Below are 13,805 nucleotides of genomic sequence, written 5' to 3' on the forward strand. Positions count from 1 at the left end.
AAAGATGCCCCTAAAAAAAAGAAGCATTAATGACGTTTCTAATGGCCAAAATGATACTCATTCCAACATACCTTTGTAAATCTAGCTCTAGATCGACATTCCCTAAAGAAAAGAAAGAAAAAGAAACATTAGTAACGTTCTAAAGACAAAAGAACAGTAATAAAAAAACTTACCCTAACTTTCATTGTTAAGATCTGTAGTTCGTAGTAGTGCCGTTGTATCCTATAATAAAAGAAACTAATCAAATAAAGATAAAAAAAGCTCAAAGGTTAAAAAAAAACTTACCCTTTTCTGTGGCCTGTCCTCCATTCTCTGAACCTAAAATATATATAAAAAAAAGCCGTTAAACTGTTAAAAAAAATATATAAAAAAAAATCACCAGATATCTGATGATCCATCCGGTTAATCTGATGAATCATCCAGATCAATCCGAATCTGGTCAAATTTTGGATGGATCACTAGATATCTGGATTGACCGGATTCAGAGCCTACCTCTAGTATAATATCAAGAGTGATCTCTATAAAACTATTTTATTTTTTATCTTAATAACTCCGGAATTTATACTACAAATATTAGATACAAGTAAAAATTGGGTAATAGATGAGGTCAGAAATTTGATGTATAAGATTATCGTAATTAGCAATATTAACAATAAAAAAGAAATTTTTCCAAAATGTAAGAAAACAATGAATTAGTATGACGCAGAAACTTGCATTAAAATGATTTAGGATACGCGTACTCCCTTCCCTTGAAAGCATGTTATATACATATTTCATTTATTGCCGTTTTTAATAAAATGTAATTAGCTAATCAATATAGTTTCACCAAAAAAAATTTCGATCTTTGTGTAATATTATTTTTTAAACAATCATGTTTTTTCAATTTTTCTCTGATTTTGTAGTTTATACTGTATATAGAAATTTACGCTCATTATTGTGTCTAATACTACACATTTTTTATATTGCTGACGCGTTAAAATGTCACTTAATGAAAATGAAGTATATGAAATACAAGTATATACAAGAAAATATCAAATAGGGATGTGTTTTACCTGTCAAAAGTGTTTATACTGTGAAAAAGACCTTACATTTGAAAATTGTCATTGTAATAAGTATGAAAAACCAACTAAAAATAACTGAATAGCCAAAATACGTGGTTATAGAAGTTTGTGCTATGACGCAAGTAACGCTCAACCATTTTTAAAAGAATTTATTATGAAGAAAAGTAATCTTAAGTTTGATTATGAAGTCAACCTGGCAACTCTTTGTACAACTTGTAATAGTAAAATAAGCTGAGAAAATAACAAATTTGGAAAGGAAATAAAAAAAGAAAAAGATATCATAAAATCTGAAGTGAATCAAGTAACAGAATTACAGCTTCGTATATCAATTAAAAATGGTCTTTTAACAAAAATTGAACAACTTGTTTCTGAACATATAGGATTAACCTTTAGTAATGAATATTTTTTGGCATATAAGAGTAGTTCAGAAGTTGGGGCAGGAATACTTTTAGATAATGAAATTACTTTTGAAGAATTTCTAAAAGATTATAAACGTTACATCTCTAATAATAAAAAAGTGATGATAATTGTAACTATAAAGGATAAGAAAAAAGATAAGAAAAAATGAGAATATAAAGTAAATTTTGGGTTCAATCTGAATTCTTAATTAATTATGTGTTGTATTAATTTATAATACTTATTATATTATAATAAATAGAATGATAATTTGGAATTAGAAGTGACAAGCAAAGAAACAGAAGAAGAAGTACCAAAATCTAAATCAGTTAAAACTAAAAAAAAGGTACAGCAATGAATAGAGTCCCGAAAGAAAATAAACTTGATGAAAAGGAGAAAATGATCAGTGAAATTATGATGCAATTAAAAGATAAATATATTTGTAACCATTATAATCACAAACATTGTTTTGTAAAAGATGGTCATCATTTATTTTTATCAAATGTAAGTAGTATGAAAACCCCAATTCTGGCTCACCTACTTATCTCATAATCTAAACCGTTTATTAATATTTTCACCTACTTATATGCTACATATTTTATAACCTAAATCACCTTTTTTATATTTTTACCTACTTATCTCATAATCTAAACCGTTTATTAATATTTTCACCTACTTATATCCTACTTATTTCATAATCTAAATCATTTATTAATATTTTCACCTACTTACCCCCAACCGAACAAGAAATAGGATTTCAAAGCCAACGGAGTCAAAAAAGGTAAGGAATATTAACCCATCCAGGAAACAGCCATGGAGTCAATAGAGCGGAATAGCAAGGCAAGCAATTTCCCTTATACCGAGAAAAAATGTAATTGAATAAAAGATTCATATATAAAAGGTTTACAAGATGTCACAATACAGACCATCACTAATAAGACGTATACTAGGTCAGTTTGAACTCAACATAGAAGAATGGGTAAAGGAAATAATGTGGTATTTAGATATAGCATATTTAAAAGCTTTAGATTCCGAATTTAGCAAAGAAAGTATGTTAGTATCTGGATTAGAAGAGCTAGTAGAAATATTTGATGAGATGTTAGAAGGTGATGATATATGGATACATCCATCACTTTTATCACGAATAAGATATTCTATTCTACCAGATGAGATGGCAATATATGAAAGATTTTCAGATATCATTAAGAACTTCTCAGAGGATAAAGAATTAGCATATGCATTATTAGACTTAGTAGAAATATTATCAAAAAAGAAACCTACAACATTCAACATTATAGATTACAATATACAAAGAATATTCACGAATCCTAATGATGAATATAGAAATGAATTCAGCATCTACCATATTAAAGGAGATGAAGATATGGATGAAGACACAGATGAAGACACAGATGAAGACATAGATGAAGTAGAGCAGAATGAATTCAATGAATACTATCAGAATCTTGCACCGACCACCGAGAGTCAGCTGGATAGACTAAAAAATGAGTTGGCTATAACTCTATGTGACAAATGTCTTATGCCAACAAGAAGTCAGGAATGTGATTGCTGGATTTTACAAATAGAGGGTTTCTAGTTTTCAGTAAAACTATTTTTTACCTCTCACAATCTGGAATAGGTGCATCACAAATAAAATCCCCAAAATCATATGGATTAGAGAACAACTTCTGTAAGAACTTATAAATCATATCAGCATCCAATTCAGTCTTAGTGCCAAATATATTAACCTTATCAGATTTAGGCCAAATATGTACCCGAATCTTTGAAGTGAAGACTATAGCAATTTTAGAATAAATATCACCCACATCATTCTTAATATACTTTATTGGAAAGGGGAGAATCTCACGAATACCATCTATAGACTCTAAAGCATATGCTAAGGTAGAAAGATTAATAAACTTATTACCCCTAATATTAATCACAAATTTATAATTGCGCAGGAGAGCCTTATTTTCACCCACAAGTTCTACAGAAGAAAACTCAGGTAGGGAACATTCAGAAAGGTAACGTAAGAAGATAGCAACAGGATCAAAAGACCTGAAAACTTGTATACTACCAGATTTAGGAAAATAACGAATAGTATGTACAGTATCAGCTAAGATGATAACAAACTCAATGCATGCATTAAAAGTGCTACCATCCCCTGTACGTCGCCGTCTATTTAATGGATTGTCAGGTGTACTTCGTCTGCATCGCCTCTCACCTTTTGGTTTAGACAAGTACTGTTCATAACCCTCAAAAGCTTTATGAATAAAGTTGCTATTAATGGCAATAACATCCTTAGTAGGTTCAAGCTTATGACCAAGCACGGTGTAATCAAGCCCTTCAACATTGATCTTAAATTCAGTAACAGTAAGAGATGGAGTAAGTTCACTAAAAGTAAGCATGTCTGGTTTTTTCTATTGATAGAAAAGAAATGTTCAAATTATTTTATCCTAAGAAAAAATCTAATTAAATAAAACTTCTTCATCAATATCTCATATGAGATACCATGACAAACAATAGCTTACCTTTCGAACTTTTAGAAAAGATATTCAAAACTTCATATGAAGGTACTTACTCCCGTTGGCATTATCTTTGCAATTATGCATTAGTGTGTCGAAAATGGGCTGTAGTAGCAAACTCTCTCCTATGGGGTGAAACAGACCTTTATAACCTCTATAATATTAAGGAGTTCCAAATGTACAAACATCTCACAAAACCAGGGACAGTATGTGGAAAATATATCAGAAAGCTTAATATGGATGGAGTATTATTATGGCCTATCTGTATTGTAAAAATGCTACAAGCTTGCCCCAATATCCAGGAACTTAGCATAATAGATTATCAATACTATGGTGGAAAAGGTGACGTTAGAGATTTGCTAAGTGAAATCCTGCATATATTACCAAACCTTCAAAAGCTAGATATCAGATATAGTCGATATTTTAAAAATAGAAATGCCATTGAAAAACTCATAGAAACCCGTAAAGACCTAGAAATCAGAGTAACATGGCAAATGTAATATTTGTAAAGGCTAATCACTGCCAAAACATTTGGGCACTGCCCTGTTACTGCCCGTCACTGCCGAAAAAATTTGGGCACTGCCCTGTCACTGCCCGCCACTACCCATCATTGCCGCAGAAGTTTGGGAAACACATGGATTTTTCCTAGCAAGATGACGCTTTAACTTAGAGGGAAAGTCAAAACTTGCTCCACATAGATGACAGGTTAATCTTCCTCGAGAGTGTGAATTTTTTTTAAGTCGATAGTATCCATCTGCAAGGAAGTCACGTTAGTTTTCCGTTTATGTAGAGAAATTGGAATGGTAATTTTTTTACGTGATGATAGAGGGATGGTCAGTTGCCGATTTTGGAAATCTAGAATGACATTAGCACGATCAATCCAAGGTACACCTAGCAATAAAAAGTCCTTATCACTCTTAACAACCATAAAGTCATCTTCGATTTTTTTAGAGTTCTCCCCATCATATACAAGAATACCAAGACCATATACTGTCCCAATAGTATCAGATTTTGTTGCAACACCACTAAGGTCAGGAGCATTACTTCTATCAACATCAAGATTTAGGCGCTTTACAATATTGTTAGATATCAGAGAACTATCAGAACCAGTATCAAAAATTGTCGTAGGAATAACTAAAGATTTTTCACTCTCAGGTGCGACTACTTTGGTCTTAATAGTGACTACATCACTAGCAGACTTGCGGTTAACAATTCCAATACCTGCTATAGAAGACCATAAGTCATTATTACATATAACATCATCATTTTTACGGATTAAATTTGCAGCCATACTATTAGTTACAACCGAAATCATAGGATGAAGGATAGATGTGAAAAGGTCCTTAACATTATCCCAAACTTTTTCACGTGTTTTTATCGAGGGTTCTCCTTTAAGCTGACTGAGTACTGGTTCTTTATAATTAATGAATTCAGCATTCAGAGCATTGTAAGCAGATATAACAGTCTCTTTTGGTACAGCATTAACGAAGGATTGAACCAGAAGCTTTAAGAGTTGTATAAAAACCTCAAAGATAATACGCTGCCTTTCAAGTTGTGATTTTTTCTTATCAGTAGGCTTTTTATCTACACGTTTCCTTTCTGTAGGCTTTTTTTTTAATCCATAGCAGGCATGTCCAGAGTCTGAATCACTATCAGAGGAGTCAGAGGAGTCAGAGGCGTCAGAAGAGTTAGAGGAATCAGAGGAGTCATGTGCATAATTTGTTTTCCTCTTTCCCTTCTTAGATTTTGGACAGGAACTCTTAGTATGACCAGATTTTCCACAACTTGAGCATTTCTTTGATTTCTTTGGTTTGCGTGTACCTGAACTTATACCAAATACCTGATTACCACGGTAAATATGGTCAGATGGTAAATTTTTATTAAGTTCTGTATCAATAAATATTTCAAGATCACTAAGGGTTACTTTACTTATATCGATATCTCTTGGAAGACCTAATTTATATGCTAAAGCAAGTAATCTCTGAAATGATGTATCATTTTGAGGACTTGAAAATGGACTAGAAGATGGTACTGGTACTGCAGATGATCTAGCCGTAGTCATAGGAATTTTAGAATTTATAAGATTCTCAATATCCGCTAAAGTTGGACCCTGGTATGTAACTATAGGAGTAGGTGGCATATCTGTCCTGTATTTCTCAACTTCTTCCAATTTATTCAGAATAGATGCAACTGAATTTTCTAAACCAATACGTCGCGCATCCAACTTATTTTCACTGGAAAGACCATTTAAGAACTGTTGCCGTACTAATTCATTCTGATTTACCTCTGGAAGAGTTGGATATGCAAGTCTAACCATTCTTCGTAATTTAGAATAGAATCGGCTTACAGTATCACTACCCTGAACAATAGCATTAAATGCAAGCTTAGACTTTTCAGATGTTATAGTAGGGAAGTAATGCTTAAAACGATATATTAATTGTCCAATACGTATTAAAAGGAGCAACTTTTGTACCTCCATTATTAGCATTAGGATTATTAACAGCTATATCAGTAGGACGACCCTCGACTATTGACCAATCTTCATCCCATACAGTATGATCAGGTATAAAATTAGCACCAGTAATAGTATTAACTGCAGCTGCTTGTCCATGTAATACATTAGCCCCTCCACGAAATTGATTTGCCGCTACAGCCTGTATAGCGCCATTATTCAAAGCATTAAAAGCAGCAAGATTGGCCACACCAGTATTATCCAGAAGATTTACACATTCCCAATTTTTTCCTTTCGATATGCGTTTCATACCAATCTCTAGCATCATCTTCAAATAAAGTTTCAAAGATCCCACGAATCCTAACACGAGCCCTAGCATTAGCAGCAGGATCAAGTCCAGCAGACTCACACCATTGCCTGAATTCTTGAAGCCAAAGTTCTGGATCTTCACCAGATGCTCCTCTAAATTTTTTAGGTGCATATCCTGCCATTATAGGTTGTTGTATTACCGGAGGGTTATTTTGTAATGCTAGAATCTGTTGATTCAAATTATTGACCTGATTTTGCAAATTTTGGCCATGATTGCGACAGTTTAAAAATTGCCCTCTCCATGCTCGAGCTTGCTGAATGATACCATTAGCCCGCCTTCTACTTCGCTCTGTTTCAGTATTATAGCGCTGTAATAATCTATGAGCATTTCTTCTACTCTCATGCGTTCTCTCTGGACATTAGCTAGTTGGATTTGACTGTTAGCAAATTGAGCCTGGATGTTAGCCAATTGGATCTGAGTATTTTGTGTAAGGGCTTCCCAATGTTGGCGATGACGCACTTCATTTGCATATGCATCCTCATAAGTACGTCTTGTTCTCAGTATAGTAGCACGTGTATTATTAAGTTCTTGTCTAAGATATTCTTCACGGTTACGTGCATCATCTAACAAACCTTCAAGTCTATCCTCCATATTATCTTGATCTTCTATAATATTTCGCAACTCATTAGCATATCGGATAATGGCATCAAGACTATCATTTGCAGTGTTAAATAAATGATTTATATGAGGGTTTGCTGCAATAGTTGTACGATCAAGGTGAATACGAATACCAGCTACACTATTTGCTATAGTTGTCCGATTATTTAAGATTTCTGTAATAGGGTCAGGAGGAATTGCTGCCATGTTTTTCCGTTGTCTATTAGCAAGTTCTTTTATTCGATCTTTAAGTTGAATATTTAGAGTATCAACTTCAATCAGCTGACGTTCTAATGCTTGAAGCCCTTCCTCCTTTAGTGATGCCGTTTCTAATGCTTTCTTAAGCTTTGCACGCAACTCAGCATTTTTTTGCCTAAGTTCTTTATCTCAGATTAATGACCCTCGATTACACCGCAGGTATTTTATATATTGCTCTTGTGATTGCAATGTATGTGCAAGCTTTGTAATCTGTGTCTTTAACGATGTATCTTCCATTGCCAGTTCCACAGATTTTTATAGACCCCAATTTTAATAAACAAATCGAACAAAATTATATCCTTCAACAAATCTATTACCATCCATGTGGATATTATCGTACTCCTGAAAAACTTTGGGCTAAAGTGCAAGCTGAGGGCCATGATTTTAACATATCTGATATTACAGAGTGGTTGCATAAACAGGCTATATGGCAAATACACTCACCTATACCCAAGTATGTTCCACAGGTTTCTTTTAATAAGATTACTCGACCAAATATGTATCATCAAGCAGATATCTTATATATGCCCTATGATACTGTAGATAGAAAGCTGTATAAATACTGTCTAAATATTGTAGATATTGCTAGCCGATATAAAGCTTCAGTACCTCTAGAAGATCGCAGCTCTGCACGTGTTGCTAAGGCATTTAAAAAGATTTATAGTAAAGCAGACTGCCCGCTTATTTGGCCAAGAGTTTTACAAGTGGATGGGGGATCAGAATTTAAGGATGAAGTTATCCGATTAATGGATGAAAAAGGTGTGCGTATTCGGGTGGATACTACTCATAAGAGTCAGGCTATTGTTGAACGGTATAATCGAACTTTAGCAAAGAGACTTTTCAAAATACAGGATGCAAAGGAACTCCTTACAGAAGGTATGAATACTGCCTGGGTTAAGAACCTTTCTGATATTGTGAATGAGCTAAATAATTCTAATACTCGTCTGCTAGGTATGTCTCCAGTTGAGGCAATCCAGAAAGATCAAGTGTATGCACTACCTTCAAAAATTCGGAAGGATAGACCTGTAGGTGCAGAAGAAATACGTTTACCAGCTGGTTCTCTTGTGAGATACTTACTTGATAACTCAGATTACCAAGGTAGGAGACGTGCAACTGATCCAATATGGTCTACTAAAGTTTATACAATTGAATCTTCCACAGTTGTTGATGGGCAGCCGGTTATATATAGGTTATCTGATGGACCTAAAAAAATATTTACTCGAGAAGAATTATTAGTTGTGCCATCTGATACTATGCTGCCTCCTACTCATATATTATATTAATTTTCAAGTTGTGGTATCCTATAATCTCCATATGCATACATTGTGATATTATCTTGTGCAATCCATTTTTTATCATCCATAGAGGATAACCCCACCTTCGACATTTCTATAACATTTATAGCATGTCTATCAGATCGGATTGCTCTAAAGGTGACTGTATCATTATGTTTAGGATCAAAGAGTGCCTTATTATACCGCTCATGGTGGAACTCTTTTTTAACTACCTTTGAGGGGACACCTTTAGCTTTACGGATACCATGTTTTGGATTGGTGGTCTCATCCCCTACCTTGAGAATGGAGTACATTTTGGGACGGAGGCCAATAAATTCTGCTATAACTGCTCCATTACATTCATCCTTAAATTTCCCTGGGATTTTCATATTTATGTCAGTCTTATCACCTAATGCTTTTCGTACAGGATGATCTTTAGGATAATCACTGAAGTCAAATTGGTCTGCCATATCTATGAGGTCTGCATTGATATCCTCAGTTTGGATTTGTACGAGGAGTGAGTCTGTGTCTGTATAACATAACTGGATTTTTTCACCATAACGTACCTTAAGAGTATCATAGTAGAATTGATATATGCAGAGCTTTGAGAGGTCGAGTACACTCATACCCACATATGTTGGACGGTTAAGCATTACCTCCACTTTTCGTCGGTGGATTGCAACAAAATTTTCTGAGAATATTTTACGACCTTTGAATGCAGGATCTGAGGTAAGCTTTTTATATTTCTTGGGATGGGTTTGGGGTTGTACTACTGAGACACGTACACGTTTCCTGAGATTTTCCATAGTTTTACCAAATACACTATTATTCATGAGTTTATAGAAGTCCTTCTCAAAATCATTTTTAGCCTTAGCACGTTCGGCGGTGTTAAATTCTATGTATGGTTTCATCCATGAAGCCTGCTCGAATTTTATAGCTTCATAGACCTTCTTGATTACTAAGCCCTGGCTAACATAATACTGGAGATTTCTATAATGAACTACATATTCATCCTTATCAAATAAGTTAGGGATGAGTTTATCCGTGGGTGTATATCGTTGTCCTGAACGTGCTATTATTTCCTGCTGCTTTTTACTAAGCCATTCCTTCTTAACCTTCATTCGTTCTGGTGCAAGGGGGTAATCTGTGTGTTGTGAATGGAAGGCTTGAGGGTACTCCAGTTTGACTTTAAGGATATATCCCTCAGAAGAATCATCTGGTATTTCATTACTTTCTATTTGCCTTTGAATGTTAGATAACTCGTTTTCCTCCTTTATCCAGTGGAAGTTACCTGTAGGTAAGTATTGCAACATGGCCCATCCATATAGGTTATTTGCGTCTAAGTATAGAATAGATGACTTGGGCTTATCTGTGGTCCATTTACCTTCTCCCATACCTGGATTATTTGCACGAGCATATCGTTTACTTACCATAGAGATTCCACCACATAATCCTTGTTCTACCATCATGTACATGTCCTGGTCAGTTATAAGATCCAATCTTTGCCCTGTCATTAAGAATAGTGCATCCCATGCGAAGCCTGGTGTTGAATAGTACCAGAGAGGATCTAACCCATATTTTTTCAAGGCCATTTCTCGGAAATTCTGAAATATATCGGCTAGTAGGAGGACGTCAGTTTTGAGATAAATGTCATGATAATCTTGCATTGTTTTACATCCTGCTTTTTCCCATACATACTGTGCATATTCGTATTCTTTATCACTAATGTGGGTTTCATTAAGTTTGCTATAGAATGCTCCTTTAGGTGGTAAACTAGTTTTCTCGAACTTTTTCCAGTCATCCATATATTCATACGGGTAGACACCTTTCTTAAGATAAATCTCGAGTAATTCAGGTGGTATTTGACTTCGTGTTATCTTAAAGTTTTCGGGATGTGCAAAGCATCTACCTGCATCAATTCGCCATAAGTGTTGTGGATTACTACATTCTTGTGCTCTACATTTTTCTGCGCCTAGGTTGGATGCTAATTTGTCGAGACTTGATTTCATGAATTGTAAGCTGTCTATAAATCGGAGGGAACCTAACTTGAATGCCATATACTTTTCCATGTTATAAGGGATAGGATCAATATCATCCTCACATTCCATTGCACCAATTCCTTGCATAATTATATGTCCATCATATCCTGATAAATTGTGAAAGATTACTGGGATATGCATTTCACGAGGTTTTATGGATAAGTCAAGATTACATCCTCTATGTGCTGCACCTCGATACCTTCCTGTAATATGGCAGTGGTCTCTTACTTTATTTCCATCTAAGGGGTTACGACATATCCAGCAGTTTATTGCATTATCATAACTTGCTTGCTCTTGGGTTGTTAACGGCATCATTTCCATTGGGTTTCTGAATTCATTACGGATTGCTTCAGCCTCATTTAGCATTTCGATTACAAATTTTTGTGCTGCATTTTCTCCTGTAAATATCTTCTGTGATTCACTTACACCATCATATCTTACCTTAATATATGAGTATGAGCAGGGGATTTGCTCTTGTACTTTCTTGGTTTTCTTATCTTTGTCTTCATCTGTGGGTGGTATGTCCATTACTAGGGCTTCAAAGTCTGCAACAAAGTAATATGGGACTTGCATGCGGCGTTTCCAGTTTTTGAATTCATATATATCATTTCCTTTCTTTACTGATGGCATTCGGTCTGCTTGTGGGGTTTTCTTTAATCCTCGACATATTGCTACATGTTTGTCATGGATTTCTTGTTGATGTGTGAAGTGGGAGATACACCATCGGCAGACAAATGTTGCATGTCCATCTTTTGTACGTTTATTTACTAAACGGCTCATATTCTTAATCCAGCAATAGTGCTGCTTTTCCCCGTTACTGATAAGTACTAAATCTATTATTTTACGGCCCTCTGCATCATCCCTATCGGTAACATATATTGGACATAGGCGGTGGTCACGCCATTCACAGATGCAGAGGGCAATAGTTGGGTTCTGTCGCTCAAATCTTCTTAGAATTACCTCATTAGCTTGTACTGGAAATTCGATACCTTCAAAGTTTAACTCATTTACATACTCCTTATACTTGGAAATTCTTTCTGCATTCTTTTCTACTGGATGTAATGCTGCTAGGATTGCCCACTGGAAGCATTTGTCATCATCATTAGCTGGATTTACTACTCCCTTTTTCGTGGCAAGATCTTTTGGGAGTGGTATATGTCCTGCTCCTGTGGGTGGTTGGAATTGCGAGATTTCTATAAATATTTTTTCTACACGATAGAATTCCCAACCTGATCCGTAATTTACATAGTCTTCTACTTTCTGCATGATTCTTGCTAATGCAAAGTTAAATGTACCATTAATATCTGTTGATGGTAGGATTGGCATATTGCGAGTTTTAAATGGTATGTTATATCTGTAGATATACTCTACTCCATCATCTTCACTAAAGTTACCATCTCCGAATAATCCCTCAAGGTAAGAATCTAAACGTCTTATTGTGGCAAATATTCCAATTCTTACTTTTATTGATCCCAATCGATTTCTTTCATCCCGAAGAATATTCTGGATTGTTTGACTGTGTGCTGTAAGAAATGAAGCATAGTCATGCTCTCCAGCACTGGTAAAAAAATGATTTATCCTACACATATCTTACACATATTGGGTACTTAAAATGTAGAAAATCATACACAAATAATACACATATCATACACATATCGGGTACTAATATATATATCATACATATATCTGGTACCTGATAGGTATACTATATATATAAGTACCCGATATGTGTATGATATGTGTATTATTTGTGTATGATTTTCTACATTTTGAGTACCCGATATATGTAAGATATGTGTAGGATATGTGTAGGATAGACCATTTTTTTACCAGTGCAGGTGTTCCTATAGCAATATCAGCCGTAAAGTTTGAGTCTGTTAACTCCTTTCCTATACGTACCTGATCACGACGTTCAAAGACTACCTCATAATGTGGGTCTAGGTCAATTTGCATCATGCGGGTTATCTCTTCATTGGTTACCGCCGCTTGTGCTTCACGGATTTGGCAGATCTCATCCTCATATTCCTGCAATTTTGCATTTGAGCGGGGATATGGGATGGACTTGACAGGTACCTGCTTGAGTTCAGCTATAACTGATCGGGTGACTTGTCTGTGTTGGGCACTTCTTGCTTGATGTGTTGACATCTTGTAAACTTTTTATACTCCTCTTTTATTCAATTACATTTTTTCTGAAAATAAAATTAATTGTTCGCCTACCCTATGAAGGTAAAAAAAAGATAAAAAGATGAAGGCGGGTTAATATCGCCTTCTAAAATTTATCTGGATATAATCTATTCCTCGTCATCTAAGTCATCGGGATTGTCATCCGAGTCACTGAGCACATCCTCGTCCCAATGTACTCTCTATCCTTAAGTAACTTATAGTTGTAAGCTACAACGGCGAATAGCTTCTTTTACTATAAAATGCTCTACTGCGGCATTTGTTCTCTCTTTACAAGCCTTTTGATATGCCTCCCATTCAAGTTCACGGAGGATACCCTCCTCCTCCAATGATTGGCCAAGAGCATTATTTGCTTTTTCCTTCTTTTCTACTGCTTTGTCGTATGCCTCCTCGGCTTTTTTATGCCGCTTCCAGAGTACTCGTTCAGCTTCGGCTCTCCAGATTGGGTTGACTTCTAGAAGATGTGGTCCGAAATTGCTACTTGAAATGTATTCCAGGATATGGCCTACAAGTTCGGGGATTGCTGATACTGCAGTATATACCATGTTATGTACTATTTATCTGTATAGTTACTTGGTACCTACCTTTTATTCAATTACATTTTTTCTCGGTATAAGGGAAATTGCTTGCCTTGCTATTCTGCTCTATTGAC

General features: G+C 35.1%; 3 protein-coding genes across 3 annotated transcripts; 2 read left to right on the forward strand and 1 right to left on the reverse strand.

The window, feature by feature from the left end:
* Positions 1-1,215: 1,215 nt before the first annotated feature.
* OCT59_030179 (uncharacterized protein) lies at positions 1,216-1,815 on the forward strand (the record flags this gene model as incomplete). Its single annotated transcript, XM_066146495.1, has 3 exons — positions 1,216-1,276; positions 1,355-1,590; positions 1,720-1,815. The coding sequence occupies 3 exons, from the start codon at positions 1,216-1,218 to the stop codon at positions 1,813-1,815; spliced, it is 393 nt and encodes a 130-aa protein (XP_065995133.1).
* Positions 1,816-2,367: 552 nt separating this feature from the next.
* On the forward strand, positions 2,368-3,054 carry OCT59_030180 (uncharacterized protein; the record flags this gene model as incomplete). The annotated part of the gene is made up of 1 exon (XM_066146496.1): positions 2,368-3,054. The coding sequence occupies one exon, from the start codon at positions 2,368-2,370 to the stop codon at positions 3,052-3,054; it is 687 nt and encodes a 228-aa protein (XP_065995134.1).
* Positions 3,055-13,350: 10,296 nt separating this feature from the next.
* Positions 13,351-13,698, reverse strand: OCT59_030181 (uncharacterized protein; the record flags this gene model as incomplete). The annotated part of the gene is made up of 1 exon (XM_066146497.1): positions 13,351-13,698. The coding sequence occupies one exon, from the start codon at positions 13,696-13,698 to the stop codon at positions 13,351-13,353; it is 348 nt and encodes a 115-aa protein (XP_065995135.1).
* Positions 13,699-13,805: the final 107 nt, after the last annotated feature.

Source organism: Rhizophagus irregularis, chromosome 9 (genome assembly GCF_026210795.1).
Source record: "Rhizophagus irregularis chromosome 9, complete sequence".
Classification (NCBI taxonomy): Eukaryota; Fungi; Glomeromycota; class Glomeromycetes; order Glomerales; family Glomeraceae; genus Rhizophagus; species Rhizophagus irregularis.